The sequence below is a fragment of the Crinia signifera genome, chromosome 2 (assembly GCF_055691185.1).
Source record: "Crinia signifera chromosome 2, ASM5569118v1, whole genome shotgun sequence".
NCBI classification, from domain to species: Eukaryota; Metazoa; Chordata; class Amphibia; order Anura; family Myobatrachidae; genus Crinia; species Crinia signifera.
Window position 1 is genome coordinate 244,453,980 of NC_139218.1, and position 18,976 is coordinate 244,472,955.

General features: G+C 49.6%; 1 protein-coding gene across 1 annotated transcript in view; it reads right to left on the minus strand.

The window, feature by feature from the left end:
* Positions 1-18,976, minus strand: part of SCIMP (SLP adaptor and CSK interacting membrane protein) — a 77,807-nt gene that overhangs the window by 20,189 nt on the left and 38,642 nt on the right. Inside the window, exon 5 of the mRNA XM_083171175.1 lies at positions 3,608-3,691. Coding sequence (XP_083027301.1) covers positions 3,608-3,691 — 84 coding nt within the window. The remainder of the gene's footprint in view (positions 1-3,607; positions 3,692-18,976) is intronic.

The window sequence follows — 18,976 nt, forward strand, 5'->3', positions numbered from 1 at the left end:
AGATATGTTTTTTGGATATTGCAATTAAGATTGATAAAGGGAAAATAACTACATCTTTATACACTAAACCCACCGACCGCAACACGTTGCTGCGGTACGAGAGCCACCACCCACGAGCAGCGGTACGAGGCCTACCATACTCCCAGTTCATCCGAGTATGCCGCACCACCAGTGATCCAGGGGTCCTGGACACACAACTCAGAGATATGTTTCTCAAATTCAGGGAACGAGGGTATCCTGCGAGAGAACTAGAGCCAGCTCTCATGAAAGCTCGACAAAAAAGCAGAATTGAGCTTGTAACCCAGAGAAGAAAGAAAAAAACAGATCAAGTTATCCCATGGGTTAATCAATACAATGTCAACAGTATTGAGACAACTAAAAGAGCAAAAGAGCTTTGGCCCATTGTAGCCTCAGATCCAGAACTACAATGTTTCAAAAACACCCGCCTCATGCCTTGTTATACTAGAGGTCGCAATATCAGAGATCTAGTAGTCAAGACCGATATTACCCCGTTTAGGAAGAAGCCCATCCCTGACACCATGTTTCTGGGCAGGCGTAATGGGTGTTACAAATGCCTAGGGTGCCGGACATGCAGTTACATGGCCACTGGGGACACCATACTCCACCCCCACTCGGGCAAAAGATATAAAATTAAATGGCCCTTAACCTGTTCTTCCAGTTATGTTGTGTATGCTGTAATATGTCCATGCGGACTTTACTACATCGGGAAAACTGAGTGTCAGTTTAAGGTCCGCATGGCACAGCACCGCTTAGCCATCCGTCAAGCCCTGGACACTGGTACCAGTGAACAACCGGTGGCCAGGCATTTTGCCAATATGAAGCATGGGATGGCCACCCTCAAATACAAGATCATTGATCAAGTTCCGGCTAGCTTGAGAGGGGGTAACCGAGGTAAGGCCCTGTTGCAATTGGAGACCCGATGGATCTTCAGGCTTCAGACACTCAAACCCAAGGGGCTGAATGAATCCTTAGGACTAATTAACTTCATATAAACAACTTTACATAAACATTTTGTATACTGCAGAGACAAATTTGATCTGCATACAAGCAGTTAGACCCCCTGTAGGTTTTAACACAGGGGCTCTTCATCAGGCAGTTGGCACTGCGAGACATAGACCCACACTTGGTATCACCAAGTGGGGCCGTTAGCTATATAGCAAAGCCTTGCCAATGTTTGTTTATAGGGTGCTTGGATTTTATCAGTGCACTTTATAACTCACTTTTTCGCAGATAACACGTATTATATGATATGAGGGTGACTGATGTCATTTCCTCTCGTAGAAACACCATGAGAAGTTATTACCTCATTGTCATTAGCTTTTCTTATTTAAATTTTTTTGTAACAAAAATTCTTCTTCTTTAAATTATGTATATTATTCATGTATTGTGTATTATGATATTCATGTAACTTTTAACATCACAGATTTGGAGCTTATTTTTTATAAAATGACGGCACGTGCAGTAGGCACATTCAATCACGCTGCTATATACTTGTAAAGCATTGTATTCACTTTTTAACCAGGTAACATTGGGCTTATAGCCACAATTAATTTTAAGCATTTTGTTGTATTGCTTTTTTTCACGGTTTTCAACTTGTATATTTCAGTGGTGTACCCATCGCCAAGACAACTAACCCAGAGCGTCCCGGAAGTAATCGGAGCATGAAGGAGGAAGGTGCGATGACGTAGGCGGCAGCTAAGGAGCAGCGGAGGGGTGAGAGTCCTCTGGTTGCCCTAGCAACCGCCGGAGTCAGCGTGGCGCCTTCCGGCTGACAGCCTTCCGGTGAACGGACGGAGATGAGGGGAGGCGGCTCTGACAGACGCGGGAAAACCAAGCGGGAGGGGTAAGTTTATTGTGGGGTATTTAATGCACTGTGTTTTCACTGTTTGGTTGTCCTGAAGACGGTGAATCCACCCCGAAACATGTTGGCAGATTAAATTTTCACCTGTTTCATCACGCTTACCAGTCTCAGAGTGCCGCTACTTATTGGGAGTCGTGTGTCACAAGCAGTTTCTGCTTGAGTTGAAGGCAACCGGGCAAGTTAACCCCTGGGGAGTCGGAGTGCCGGGCCACAACGGAGAGTATATATATATATATATATATATATATATATATAGAGAGAGAGAGAGAGAGAGAGAGATAGGTAGACGGCCTGGCACTCCCTCAGCTGGGATTCAGTACCTGGGTGCCTTCTGGAACAAATGTATATATATATACATATACACACACACACAAGGGAGTGACCCCATGTGCACCCTTGAAGAAATAGCAGCTACTCTATAAAATCCCCTGTTAGTGGGAAACAGAAGAAAGGTACAAATCGAATTAAATAGAGGGCGCTGATGTATCCACCACCTTCTTTGAATATTCCAATGGACTTTGCCAAAAGTGTACAACAAATACATAAAAAAAAATGTTTTTATTAAAAATGTCTTAAAACTTGGTTGTTCATGTCAGTTTGTCTGAACAAAATAAATTTGTTGTATTGATATTTGTTGTACTGTACATGTACACTTTTGGCAAAGTCCAATGGTTTAATCAAAGAAGGTGGTGGATACATCAGCGCTCTCTATTCTATTCCATATATATATATATATATATATATATATATAGCTATATATATATATATATATATAGCTATATATATATATATATAGATATATATATATATCTATATATATCTATATATATATATATATATATAGATATATATAAAGCACTTACCCCCACACTCTGTGAAGGATCCAGACCAGCATTCCGTAGTCATTGAAGAAAAAGGTGTTTGTTACATGCTGTGCAGTACAACAAACAGCTGCTTAGCCCGACGGCCGTTACAACTGGGCTCAGCCAGTTTTTCGTCAGGGGGTGACGAAAACCCCTGACGAAAACTGGCTGAGCCCAGTTGAAACGGCCGTCGGGCTAAGCAGCTGTTTGTTGTACTGCACAGCATGTAATAAACACCTTTTTCTTCAATGACTACGGAATGCTGGTCTGGATCCTTCACAGAGTGTGGGGGTAAGTGCTTTATCTAAAAACTTTATGGACCTCTGCGCCAACTGTACTTTATTTGGAGTGCCGCCCTGCAACCTTTGTTTTTTATATATATATATATATATATATTTATATAGCGATGTAGATGGCGCGGCACTCTTGACTGTTTCAAAGGAAACCAAATTGGAGCCAATAGCTTTATCAACGTTTCAAATTTTATTTGTCATCAGGAATTCCTGATGACAAATAAAATTTGAAACGTTGATAAAGCTATTGGCTCCAATTTGGTTTCCTTTGAAACAGTCAAGAGTGCCGCGCCATCTACATCGCTATACTGCAAATTTCTGCTGCGGAGGCACCGACGTCTCTACCACCGGTTGTTTGGGAGTGCCGGACCATATACGTATATATATTTATATAGTTATAATAAAATTACATCCTATGAGAGGAAATGGGGGTGTGAGGGGCCTGCTCTCTCCCCATCTGGTCACTGATGTGCTGGGACGATACCTTTTATACCAGGTAGCACTGTAAAAACTAACAAACACAAATGAAATTAGTGGCCCAGGTTTTATCCACCAAACACAATACTCACTTAGATGCGGTGGTGGTGGCAGTCTCCTTAGTGCTGTAGCATACGTAACAGGTCTCCGGTCTGATGATGAATTTGAGTTGGTATCTGAGGATACAAATGAATCTGTAATGAACAACCGTTCTCAATTTGTGACAATTGGAGTCTCCAAAGCTTCTAGATTATAGATGCACATTCATAAACATAGTATGTATATTTTACAATCTTGAAAACATATAATACAAAACACTATATAATATTTGGGTGTTTGGTACAGTATTTGATAAACTATATTTTGACCACATATTGAGATAACAAAGTTTAGCTTCCACAACTAAACTCAGTTGGGATGAGGCAAATATCTGTGTGGAGCAGCGATAGGCATACTTATTAATAGGGATGTGCACCGGGGATTCAGTATTGAATCCCGGCGGTCGGGATCCCGGCGTTCAGAATCCCGACGCCGGAATCCCGACAGCCGAAATGCCGACAAGGGGGGGACGTGGATCGCCCCCCCTTGCGGGCTCGCTGCGCTCGCCACGCAGTGGGCCCGGTGCCTCGCTACGCTCGGCACACTAATTTATTCTCCCTCCAGGGGTGTCGTGGACACCCCAGGAGGGAGAATGTGTCTGCATTTCGGCGGTCGGGATTCCGGCGTCGGGATTCTGAACGCCGGGATCCCGACTGCCGGGATTTTAACTGCATCCCTGCACCGGGCACTTTTCGTGTTTTGTGTTCTGATTACCTTCAGGTTTTGGGTTCTAATAGGTTTTGCCAAAACACCCCCTAAACGTTTTGTGTTTGGATTTTTGGGTTTTGGGTTCTGATTTTTTTTTAAAAAGCATAAAAACTGCTAAAATTGCAGATTTTTTTTTTTTTTTTTTTGCTCCTATGCTATTATTAACCTCAATAGCATTTATCTCCACTCATTTCCAGTCTATTCTAAACACCTCACAACCAGGGGCGGATTGGGGACTAAAAGTGGCCCTGGAAATTTCCTGGAAGTGGCCTCATATAGGCGGCAACAAATCAATAATGGGCGGAGCCAGCATAACAGTAAGCGGCATTACTACATCGCTATACTTAAGGCCCATACACACTAGGCGACTTTGAGCTGAAAGCCTCTCAAAACAGCATGTTTGAGCGGCTTTCAGCTCAAAGCCACCCAGTGTGTATGCCCCAGCGATGAGCAGTGAGCACTGCTGTGCGCTCCCGCATCATTGCTGGGAAAGCCACTCATCTGCTGGTAATACCAGCAGATGAGCGGCTTTGAGGACAGATTTGCATAGCGCTGTGCTATGCAACGCCGTCCTCTCCCCTTCATCAGTGCTGGGCAGGGGAAAAGCCGCTCAGTGTGTATGGACCTTTACATCAGTGACAGGCAATATTAAAGCATCAATAGTGTCTGGAACGATACAGCACACATGACAGCACACATGAAATTATACAGCACACATGGCAGCTACCCATGAAATTATACAGCACACATGGCAGCACCCCTTGACTGATTTGGCACACTTAACAGCAAACTTGCTATTTTTTTTTCTTTTAATAAAAAAAAAAAGAAAGCTCCTCTGGACTGATACGACACACATGATGGTGCCCCTGGACTGATAAGTCACACATGGTGGTGCCCCTGGACTGATACGGCACACATGGTGGTGCCCCTGGACTGATACGGCACACATGGTGGTGCCCCTGGACTGATACGGCACACATGGTGGTGCCCCTGGACTGATAAGGCACACATGGTGGTGCCCCTGGACTGATAAGGCACACATGGTGGTGCCCCTGGACTGATAAGGCACACATGGAGCACCCTTGAAATTATACAGCACACATTGCAGCACCCATGAAATTATACAGCACACATGGCAGTTCCATTAAATTATACAGCACACATGGCAGGTTCCATGAAATTATACAGCACACATGGCGGTTTCGTTGAAATTATACAGCACACATGGCGGATTCCATGAAATTATATAGCAAACATGGCAGCACCCCTTGACTGATATGGCACACTTAACAGAAAACTTGCAGTAAGAAAAAAATAAAATACATTATTGTAATAAAGTAAAAAACAGCTGCCCTGGACTGATACGACACATATGGCAGCACCACTGGAATTATACATGACACATGGCGGCAACAGTGGAATTACACATGGCAGAACATCCGCCTCCCTGGAAAGTGTCAATTTAAGCATTTGTAGTTGCAGGGAAAGGGGGTGCAGGCCCCCCAGGACACTTGCCCACCATCCCGGGGTGCCGAGAGGGGCACCTGATTTTTGGTAGCCTCTCAGGAAGGTAGGCAAGCATGACAATTGGCAGCACCCTCATCACATACTACCTCTGGATTGAGACTGGCAGCCTGGCAGGGATTTTAAAAAGCTGGCAGTGGAGGCAGGAGAGGACATAAACTAATCAATACTACAGTAACTTTGCTTAAACAGTGCTTGTTACTTACCAGTTACAATTGGTAGTCTTCTGCACCAGCACTCCACACAGTGTGCACACTTTTTGTGCATTTAGATATTTTCTGCTGTGCTCCAGGTCCAGCATAGTTATTGCATGTCGCACATTACACATGCAGGAGAAGGAAGGGCAGCAGCCAGCACCTGGGCACTGTGTAGCACTGATGGACAGGAACGGGGAGGAACTGAATTGTAGAGAGGAGGAGGCGGGCCACATGCTGGACTCTTGGTTTATATAATGGGAGGAGGCGGGTCCTCACGGGCTTGTTCTATGCAGCGGGAGTGAGGAAGCGGGGGCCACACGGGGGGACTTTTGTACACAGAGGAGATGAGGCAGCCAAGGCCACAGAGACTCTCTATGCCAGGGGTGGGCAACCAGTCAGACACAAAGAGAAATATGTTTAGAGACGCGGAAGAGCCAACATCGTGCGGATCCATACAGTTATACACCGCCACCCTCATACAAGCATACATTTACAAATTGAATACCCTCATAATACACTTATACACAGTGGCGTAACTACAAATTTTGCTCCCCCCAGGCAAAATATAGTCTGGCGCCCCCTCCCCCCCCCAGCCAAAATATCGTCTAGCGCCCCCCCTGATTTGTAGCATACTCCCCACTCGATGAGTGGACAAGGACTACCTGCAGTACTGCTCGGCAGCGCTGCAACAGACAAGACTAACACAACGGGAGGTTGGCGATGGCGGGCAGCTCTCGGCGGATGCCGGGAGACTGTCGGCGGTGCACAGTGCGCCCTGTGACAGTAACGGCTCCCGGAGCTCGTTTAATATTGGAGCCACCCTCTCTGCTTTTGCCGCCTAATGCTGCTTCTGCCGCCTGATGCGCCAGCGACAGACCCCGCTGGTGCTCGCTCCCCCAAGCAGCTGCAGGATCTGCCGCGCGGTAGTTACGTCGCTGTTTATACACACCACCGTCATACATGCGTACATTACACATTACAATGCCACCCTCATCCATACATTTATACACCACCACCCTCATACATGCATACATTTATACACCGCCACCCTCATACATACATGCATTTATAAATCACCACCTTCATTCATACATACATACACCACCACCCTCATACATACATACATACATACATACATTTATACACCGCCACCCTCATACATACATGCATTTATACACCACCACCCTCATACATGCATACATTTATACACCGCCACCCTCATACATACATGCATTTATACATCACCACCCTCATACATGCATACATTTATACACCGCCACCCTCATACATACATTTATACACCGCCACCCTCATACATACATACATTTATACACCGCCACCCTCATACATTCATACATTTATACACCTCCACCCTCATACATACATACGTACATTTATACACCACCACCCTCATACATACATACATTTATACACCGCAAACCTCATACATACATACATACATACATACATAAATTTATACACCGCCACCCTCATACATACATACATACATTTATACACCGTCACCCTCATACATGCATTCATTTATACACCGCCACCCTCATACATACATACATACATTTATTCACCGCCACCCTCATACATACATTTATACACGGCCACCCTCATACTGTACATTCAGTACATACACCACCACTCTCATCCATCCATACACTGCCCCCTTCATACATGCATACATATATCCATACATACACTGTCTCTCATATGCAACCATCCACTACCTCCACAAACACAACATAGTGCAGCTACTGTACATAGATATGCAACCCCTGTCATTCCTTCCTTCCCCCCCCCAACGCAGCTTTCTTGCGGCTCCTTAGATGTTTAAAATTCTCCCCTCCCCCTAACACAGCCCCTGGCTACCCCCCAATAAGGCCACCTTCCCAGGGTTGCTTACTGAGGAGGATCCCATCGACCGCATGCTGTGCAGGGAGGTGGGTGATGCCAGGTGTCCTCCACATATGGGGAAGGGGCAGTGGTGCAAGCAGAAAAAAAGATGAAGTGGTACTGTGCCGAAGGCGCACGCTGAAAAATGGGCATGGTCAGGGGCATGGTCATATGACACTAGGGGGAGTGGCTGGAATATTGCACGCCGAAAGAACGCGGCCAAATTTACACAGTAATGCCTGTTACGCGTCACGCACCCAATACATATGACCCATGCCATAATGCCCGTTACACATTATGCCCAACACCATAATGCTCATTGCACCGCTGCCGCACAACTGATGGCCATTACTAATATGCCCCCACAGTTCCAGATATGCCCCCACAGTGCCACACATATGCCCACAATGGCAGATATGCCCCCACAGTGCCACACATATGCCCCACAGTTCCAGATATGCCCCCACAGTGCCACACATATGCCCACAATAGCAGATATGCCCCCACAGTGCCACACATATGCCCCACAGTTCCAGATATGCTCCCACAGTGCCACACATATGCCCCTAGTGCCAGATATGCCCACAATGGCAGATATGCCCCCACAGTGCCACACATATGCCCCACAGTTCCAGATATGCCCCCACAGTGCCACACATATGCCCCCAGTGCCAGATATACCCCCACAGTGCCACACATATGCCCCCAGTGCCAGATATGCCCCCACAGTGCCACACATATGCCCCCAGTGCCAGATATGCCCCCACTGTGCAAGAGGTATGCCTCCACTGCGCCAAGTATGCCCCCACTGTGCCAGATATGTCCCCACGGTGCCAGGTATGTCCCCATTGTGCTAGGCATGCCCCCACTGTGCCACCATTGCCCCCACTGTGCCAGGCGAACTTACTGTTGTTGTTGTTGTTCATGGAAAGGAGAGTCCGGGACTGGCTGCGCTGGGCTGGCAGGCTCCTCCGCTCCGTCTCCTCTCCGCCCTGTGCCTGGGGCCGGGCCGTCTACAGATCAAAGCTCGCGGGCTGGCTCCTGATTGGCTGTTGGCCACGTGAGCTCTGATTGGCTGATGGCCCAGTCAGTCACAGGTATACTCAGTGAGGGGAAGGAGAGGTGCGCAATGCACTCTCCTCCCCTCAGAACAGGAAGCGGCTGCGCACAATGAAGGGAGGGAGGGACGGGCGGACTGATCCGCGGACGGGTGACAGCAGGGGAGCATGAGGTGGTACGGCGTACATGCAACATCTTTTTTAAAGGTGTGCCTTACTTGCACCACTAGAAGGGGGGGGGGGCGGATGGCCGCGCCTCCACTGACATCATAGAGCAGGGGTGGCAAACCTGCGGCTCATTAAGGAGAGAGCCGCAGGTTGGCCACCCCTGCTCTATGCATTCAGAGGAGGCAAGGCCACCCGGGGACCAGGGCCGGTGCTAGGGTGTTCGGCGCCCTCCTGCAAACTATAAATTTGCGCCCACCCAAACTTTACAAAGGGACAGTGCACACCTAAAGAATGACGTGTGATCTCACAAGGGAGGGGCATGGCCACACAATAGTACTCCCACTCCAAAATACACCATACAGTAGCACAATCTTATTTACATTACACAGCACCAGTGCCGTAACTAGCCATTTTGGTGCCATGTGTCATAAAGGGAATTGGTGACTACCCCACCACAACAAAAAAAAAAACAGGGAAAGTGCACAAAAATGTAGGAGCGTGGTCACATAAAATTACCATTAACACCGTCATCCCCATAACACATTATGCTTCACAATTCAATGCCCATTACACATTATACCACATACAATAATGCACATTATACGTTATGCCACACATCATGATGCCCCTTATACAATATGCAGCACACCATAATACCCATTACACATTATGCCACACATAATGCCCTGAGTACTCCTGCATATGCCCACATTAGAAGCATTGCTTATTCATAATGCCCACACCATTTGCCGACATTATTTGCACTGCGTAACCATATGCCCACACCAGTTGCCGACATTTGTAGCACTGCATAATCATATGCCCACACCAGGTGCTGACAGAAGTAGTGCTGCCTATACATGTGCCCACACCAGTTGCCGATAGTAGCACGGCCAATACATATGCCCACACCAGTTGCCGACATTCGTAGCACTGCGTAACCATATGCCCACACCAGTTGCCGACATTAGTAGTACTGCCAATACACTGTCCACACCATTTGCCGACATTAGTCGCACTGTGTAATTATATGCCCACATCAGTTGCCGACATTAGTAGCACTGCATAACCATAGGCCCACACTAGGTGATGACAGAAGTAGTGCTGCCTATACATGTGCTCACACCAGCTGACGGTAGTAGTAGCGCTGCCAATACATATGCTCACACCAGTTGCCGACATTAGTAGCATTGTGTAACCATATGCCCACACCACTTGCCGACATTAGTAGCATTGTGTAACCATATGCCCATACCAGTTTCCGACATCAGTAATGCTGCCTATGCATATGCCCACACCAGTTGCCGACAGTAGTAGCGGCACTGCCTATACATATGCCGACAGCAATTAGCCGACATTAGTAGCGCTGCCTATACATGTGCAGACACCAGTTGCCGACAGTAGTAGTGTTGCCCATACACATGCCCACACCAGTTGCCGACAGTAGAAGTGTTGCCCATACACATGCCCACACCAGTTGCCGACAGTAGTAGTGTTGCCCATACACATGCCCACACCAGTTGCCGACAGTAGTAGTGCTGCCCATACACATGCCCACACCAGTTGCCGACAGGAGTAGTGCTGCCCATACACATGCCCACACCAGTTGCCGACAGGAGTAGTGCTGCCCATACACATGCCCACACCAGTTGCCGACAGTAGTAGTGTTGCCCATACACATGCCCACACCAGTTGCCGACAGTAGTAGTGTTGCCCATACACACGCCCACACCAGTTGCCGACAGTAGTAGTGCTGCCCATACACATGCCGACACCAGTTGCCGACAGTAGTAGTGCTGCCCATACACATGCCCACACCAGTTGCCGACAGTAGTAGTGCTGCCCATACACATGCCCACACCAGTTGCTGACAATAGTAGTGCTGCCCATACACATGCCGACACCAGTTGCTGACAATAGTACACTCACAGTTTACTCTCCTGGCAGGCTGCAGTTCATCCTCATCATCCTGTTTCCTTTTGTCACCAGTCTGGCTCCTTGTAGCTCCGCCCCTTCTGCCCCATGTAGCCACGCCCCCTCCGCCAGTGTAGCCACGCCTCTTATCGGTCCGTGCTGCTGAGCTGCAGCTGAGTGACCAGGCTGATGGTTTAGGTGCCCGGAGGGAGCTCTGTGGTGGTCATGCAGTGTGACAGGCGCAGCAGCATCCGTGCTGTCCGAAATCACCAACCTGTTTGAAAATGGCGCCGACCGCCGGGAACTATATATCCCCAGGTCTCGCGAGAATCCGACAGATGACGTCCAGCCTCGTTTTGAACTTGGAAAAATGGCGGCGACCATCGAACTCCCTGGATCTGGCCTCGGATCAGGTAAGTTCGGGGGGGGTTCGGATCTCTAGGATCCGAACCCGCTCATCTCTACTTATTAACCCTCCCAATTCTTTAGGTAGTCTTCCACATCTTGCATGCCTCTATATGAAGCAAACAGGATGAAAATAAAACCAGTAAAAGCAGACCCACAAATCACAGGCATTTTTTCACCTTTTTGGATGGGGCTTGATGACAGGACAGTCCAGCCCCACCCACCAAGGTAATGTGAAGAATCTCTAATTGGGCTTCTCCTGGAGAGAAAAATCTATGGTGATAGAAAACCTAATACACTAATACACTTTATGGGTCACATTGGGCAGCCCTCTAACCTTCAAATGTGCTGCATATTACTCTTAGGCTAGCTGCACATCAGAACAATGGGCCTGATTCTGGTCTCGCAAAAGCAAACTCCTATAATGGACAAAAACATGTGCACTGCAGGTGGGGCAGATGTTACATGTGCAGAGAGAGTTAGATTTGGGTGGAGTTTGTACTTCAAATTGATATCTAGGACATGTTTGACAAGTAGCTGTGCAGGGAGGACATGTGTGGCAACCTACTATGCAGGGACAAGAAAGGGGGGTATGCTGCGCTCGTTTAATGATCACACTAATATGATGTACAAAACATATTTATTTGAAAAAGTATTATAGATAAAAGACAATAAAAAACTAGTTTATAGCCATTGAGTTGCAATAAAAACAATATAACCTGCCAATGTAGTGGTATATGACCTGCTCTGGAAACTTGAAAGTCCCGGCACAATTGGAGAGAGATATGTGGAGGAAGTCCAAGATACTTGGTATGCTGCTGGAGGTGTCCCGATCCTTTATGGGGATGGAAGATATTTATAGGGATCCTCTCTAAAGTGCGGCTGTGCTTGTCTTGGAAAAATTGGCTCCAATCTACAATCTCCAGGTGGATTTGGAGGTGTCCCAGTCCATGGAATATGTAAGTGGGGGGGGGATCCTCTCTAAAGTGCGTCTGTGCCTTGGAAATACGTCCCAATTGGGAAAGATAAATTGCAAGTCCAGAAGAATCAGCAGGATGGATTGGCAGGTAAAGGTAGGCTCCTGGGTAAACATGGTGTTTACCCAGGAGCCTACCTTTACCTGCCAATCCATCCTGCTGATTCTTCTGGACTTGCAATTTATCTTTCCCAATTGGGACGTATTTCCAAGGCACAGACGCACTTTAGAGAGGATCCCCCCCCCCCCCACTTACATATTCCATAGACTGGGACACCTCCAAATCCACCTGGAGATTGTAGATTGGAGCCAATTTTTCCAAGACAAGCACAGCCGCACTTTAGAGAGGATCCCTATAAATATCTTCCATCCCCATAAAGGATCGGGACACCTTCAGCAGCATACCAAGTATCTTGGACTTCCTCCACATATCTCTCTCCAATTGTGCCGGGACTTTCAAGTTTCCAGAGCAGGTCATATACCACTACATTGGCAGGTTATATTGTTTTTATTGCAACTCAATGGCTATAAACTAGTTTTTTATTGTCTTTTATCTATAATACTTTTTCAAATAAATATGTATTGTACATCATATTAGTGTGATCATTAAACGAGCGCAGTATACCCCCCTTTCTTGTTCTATTTTCCACGGGATCTGACTAATCCCTACTGCAGCAGCTCATGTTGAGTGAACAGCCTTGATAAGCGCTCTATACAGTTTACTGTATTTGTTTTTTCCCTACTATGCAGGGAGCAAGGGTGTAACTACCATAGGTGCAAGGGGTGCAGCTGCTATGGGGCCCAGAGCTGAAGGGGGCCCATCTTTACTGTCTAAGTCAGGCATTCCCAACCACGGTCCTCAATGCACACTAACAGTGCAGGTTTTAGTGATATCCAGGCATCAGCATAGTGTTGCACACCGCCGTCCAGGCTGCGAGGCACCCGGACGGCGGATGCTGTACCCTGTGACGCGGCCTGGGACGTTACCCGGCAGCGTCTCAAGCCTCCTTCTGATGCGGAGCGTCGGGACGTTGCTAGGCAACGTCCTCGAGCTTCCGCCCGGCGGCAGATGACGTCAGTCAGGCGGCGCGAAAATCAAATAAATAGCCGGCGTCTGCTGGGCACAGACGCCGGTTATAGCTTTAGCTTATCTTAGCTGCTAGCTCTCTGCCCTGTTTGCAGACAGCTTTTGCTTCCGGTCCCCGTGGCTTCCCAGCCCACTGCCCTGTGTCCAGCTCCTGGGTCCTTCATTGTCTCTTTCTCCCAGCCTTCCCTGGAGTGTCCTGTCAGTCTCCTTCTTCAGCCAGAAAACCAGCTTCAGCCTGAGCCTGCGTTTGGCCCACTGTCTCCACCATCTCGTGGGTCACGTAAGTGCTCCAGTGGAGCCTCTGTCTTTCTTTCTTTCTCCAGTGGCCCGCCGTGCCCCTCCGTGGGTTCAGTATTCTCTTTTCCTTCAGCTCCTGTGGTCCGCCGTGGCCGTGCCCTTCAGTGGGTTCATTCTTTATCTTCTTTCTTGTATCTTTCTGTCTTTATTAGCATCTGTCAGGCAGGGAGTGTCTTCTTGTGCTATCCTGGTTTTGAGGAGTCACCGTCCCTGGGGTGTAGCCTGCTGGAGACTCCTCTTCCCATTCATTTGTGTCTGCGACTTGGTCGCATCCCGGTTTGGCCTGGTGCCGGCAGTCAGGGGTCAACTCCCAGCTAGGCCCGGTAGTTAGCAGTCCTCTTGGGTACCCTGTGGCGATCGTTTACCCCTTGTCCATACATAAGACCTGGCTGCATCGGGGTCGGAGCGGGCCTAACTCGCTCCTTCGGACGCGGCGGCCACAGGTGAAGCCTAGCTCTGCAGGGGTTTACCATCTGCCTCAGGGACTCAATAGAGTCAGAGTAGCATCCGCTGTGGCCGTCCTAACCGGCGGTCCCGGCTATGGGCTCACGCCTGACCACCTGCTTAAAGCCTCCAACCATTGCTCCTTGTGCCACAGTAGGCACCGTAACACACAGATGGTTTAATCAGAATCACTAAGGTACGAATTAAGTCACCTGTGCTCATGCCTGGATATCACTAAAACCTGCACTGTTAGGCTGGTTTCACACACTCCGGCTCCTGCCGGACGGTGAAATCCCGCACGGCCAGGGAGCCGTGCCGCACACAGTACTTTATCATGGAGTGGATGGCCACAGCCCGGCAGCCGTCCCTTCCAGTGGTGGGATCCGGCAGCAGCCGTGCGGCCGGGCCGTGGCCGTCCCGTGTGAATGGACACAATAGTGTCCATTCACAACTAATGTGTGCGGCACGGCTCCCTGGCCGTGCGGGATTTCACCGTCCGGCAGGAGCCGGAGTGTGTGAAACCGGCCTTAGTGTGCCTTGAGGACCGTGGTTGGGAATGCCCAGTGGTGTAGCTAGGTGCCACGGGGCCCGGAGCAAGGGCATGTTTTGCGCCCCCCCCCCCCCCCCCAATTTGTAGTAGGTGAGGCTCCTGCACAGTGAAAAGTGGACACGGACCAACATTTTACCACACACCGTAATGCCCATTGCACATTTTTGTGAACTTTGTAATTCCAATTACACATAAGCCCACACATGATGCCCATTGCATACTATATAACACTCCGCAATGCCCATGACATACTATATAACACTCCGCAATGCCCATGACATACTATATAACACTCCGCAATGCCCATGACATACTATGGGCGGGATGTACTAAAAGGCAAATGCGGTAAAACGCGGGTTTTACCGCATTTTCCTATTTACCATTACCCGTCCGCCCCGTTTTCGCATGGCAGGGTATCACCACCCAGAGGGCGCCCCCCCTCCCGTCCTCCTGATCTTCTCCTCCCCCAGCAGGTGTCACAGCCGGGAGGACATCCGGCTTCAGGGGGGAGGAGGAGACGCAGGGGGGACGCTGGCTGCCGCCGGGAGGTGACGGAGACCCCCGCAAACCACATCACAGGTATCGCGGGGGTCTCTGTCACCGCAACCCGATGCTAGCCGCATATGTTAGTACATATGCGGCAGCATTGCGGCGGCTGCCAGGCGAAGGGCGGCGATGTATATTAATACATCCCGCCCTATATAACACTCCGCAATGCCCATGACATACTATATAACACTCCGCAATGCCCATGACATACTATATACAGGGCCAGCGCCACCACTAGACAAATCTAGGCATTTGCCTAGGGCGTCGGCCACTGGAGGGCGACATTTTGCCCCCCCCCCCGTGCCGCGGGGGTACCTGTCCTGCGGCTGTGTATATAAAGCTTGCGGCGGCAGCAGGGGGTCCCTGCAGTCAATAAGAAATAACGAGCGCTATCCGCCTGGCTACGCGGAAGCGCTTCTGTTGTGGAAACACTGGCCGCACGCTGATCAGCGTGCGCCGTGCGGCCAGTGTTTTCACAACAGAAGCACTTCCGCGTAGCCAGGCGGATAGCGCTCGTTATTTCTTATTGACTTATCGCCGCTGCAAGCTTTATATACACAGCCGCAGGACAGGTACACCCCCCCCCCTCCCCCCCCGGCACCGGGGCGCCCCCACCCCGACTCGCCTGGGGTGCTCCGGTGCCTTGCACCGGCCCTGACTATATAACACTCCGTAATGCCCATGACATAATATATAACACTCCGCAATGCCCATGACATACTATATAACACTCTGCAATGCCCATGACATACTATATAACACTCCGCAATGCCCATAACATACTATATAACACTCCGCAATGCCCATGACATACTATATAACACTCCGCAATGCCCACGACATACTATATAACAGTGTGTGTAGCCTCTGCTGGACTTGCAAGCAGGGCCGGCGACAGGGGGGGTCAAAGGGGACATGTGTGATGGGCCCCGGCAATCTGAAGGGCCCCAGAGCCCGGCCGGGGCCCGTCTGTAAGCTGTGGCCGGCGTCTACTGTGCAGTGACAGTCTGCCCCGCCCCCACTCATGTCAGTGTGCTGCGGCTGCCTGGCTCTGCCGTCTGTGTGTGCAGTGCGACGCCGCTGGGTCTCTCCTGCTCTGTGTGTGTGTCCACATAGACATGCGCATGGGGGGGTGCCCAGGCAACCCCTAATGTCCAGATCACCCACACCCCCTCTCTCTATGAGCGAGGAGAGAGGGTGCGAGGAGTGAGTGGCCCGGGCCAGCATTCTGTTCCTGCCTCCGGCTGCTAGATGTAGAGGTCAGTCAGTCACAGTCAGTGCCGCGGTCACGCTGTGGCTGTCCTGAAAGTTGAAAACACTGTTGATTGGTGGATGGCTCTGGCTATCCACCAATAACAATTGCGGGACTATCTAAAAACTGATTGGTGGATGACTAGTTCATCCACCAATCAGGTTAAACATCAGTGTAAATGTGCTCCCTCTGCCAGCCAGTGAATTTGACGCTGTTGCACTGGAGGAGGAAGTGAGTAGTATTGGGCTGACGCTGACCCAAAGATTGTAAGTCACTTTATTGCAGGGGGTCAGGGGCATCAGAACAGGGGGGGCAAGGGGGCAAAGCAACATACTTCAGAAACATGTCAGTTATTTGATAGGAGCGCTAGATAACACATCCAGCACCAGCAGGCACCCAGAGTGGCAGGCAGTCAGTCCTCAGACTACAAGTCTGAACTCCGGAGGAGCAAAGGAAGGAGAAGGGGGAGTGACATGCAGCAGCACCACACAGAGCCAGGCAGGCTGAGCCTGTCACACAGGCATCCATTCAGAGAGGAGAGTGCTGTCCCAGTGTCCCGCCTTCTGTCTGCTCTGCCTGTGTATGGGAGAGACCCAGGCAGCAACATAAGAAAAGTAAGTGGAGGAAGCTCTAAGCTTACCTACAAGTTGAGTTACTTTGGGGATGTATTAAGCTATGGGGACATATGGGGAGTGTGTGAACATCTGATGCTCTGGGCATATGAGGTGTGTGGGGACATGTTCTGGACATATGTGGGGTGTGGGTACATGTGCTGGACATATGAGGTGTGTAGGGACATGTGCTGGACATATATGGGGTGTGGGGACATGTGCTGGACATATATGGGGTGTGGGGACATGTGCTGGGCATATGTGGGGTGTGAGTACATGTGCTGGGCATATGGGGTGTGTGGGGACATGTGCTGGGCATATGAGGTGTGTGGGGACATGTGCTAGACATATCAGGGGTGTAGGGACATGTGCTGGACATATATGGGGTGTGGGGACATGTGCTGGGCATATGTGGGGTGTGAGTACATGTGCTGGGCATATGGGGTGTGTGGGGACATGTGCTGGGCATATGAGGTGTGTGGGTACATGTGCTGGACATATGAGGTGTGTAGGGACATGTGCTGGACATATATGGGGTGTGGGGACATGTGCTGGCCATATGTGGGGTGTGAGTACATGTGCTGGGCATATGGGGTGTGTGGGGACATGTGCTGGGCATATGAGGTGTGTGGGGACATGTGCTGGACATATGTGGTGTGTGGGGACATGTGCTGGGCATATGAGGGGTGGGGACATGTTCTGGGCATATGAGGTGTGTGGGGACATGTGCTGGACATATGAGGTGTGTAGGGACATGTGCTGGGCATATGAGGTGTGTGGGGACATGTGCTAGACATATGAGGGGTGTGGGGACATGTAATGGACATATATGGGGTGTGGGGACATGTGCTGGGCATATGAGGTGTGTGGGGACATGTGCTAGACATATGAGGGGTGTAGGGACATGTGCTGGGCATATGGGGTGTGTGGGGACATGTGCTGGGCATATGAGGTGTGTGGGGACATGTGCTGGACATATGTGGGGTGTGGGGACATGTGCTGGGCATATGAGGTGTGTGGGGACATGTGCTGGACATATGTGGGGTGTGGGGACATGTGCTGGGCATATGAGGGGTGGGGACATGTTCTGTGCATATGAGGTGTGTGGGAACATGTGCTGGACATATGAGGTGTGTAGGGACATGTGCTGGGCATATGAGGTGTGTGGGGACATGTGCTAGACATATGAGGGGTGTAGGGACATGTGCTGGGCATATGAGGTGTGTGGGGACATGTGCTGTTCATATGAGGTGTGTGGGGACACGTGCTGGGCATATGAGGTGTGTGGGGACATGTGCTGGGCATATAAGGTGTGTGGGGGCATGTGCTGGGCATATGAGGTGTGTGGGGACACGTGCTGGGCATATGAGGTGTGGGGACATGTGCTGGGCATATGAGGTGTGTGGGGACACGTGCTGGGCATATGAGGTGTGTGGGGACATGTGCTGGGCATATAAGGTGTGTGGGGGCATGTGCTGGGCATATGAGAATGATGCGGACATGTGCTGGGCATATGAGAGGGGTGGGGACATGTACTGGGTATATGAGGGTGGTGGGTGGCAAAATCAGGGACATGCACAGGGGTCCCGAATGGCAGATACACAAAGTTGGGAAGTATGAGTTCCTAATGAAATGCAAAAAGTCATGGCCCATTGAAGATGCCTGAGGGTATATATATATATATATATATATATATATATATATATATATATATATA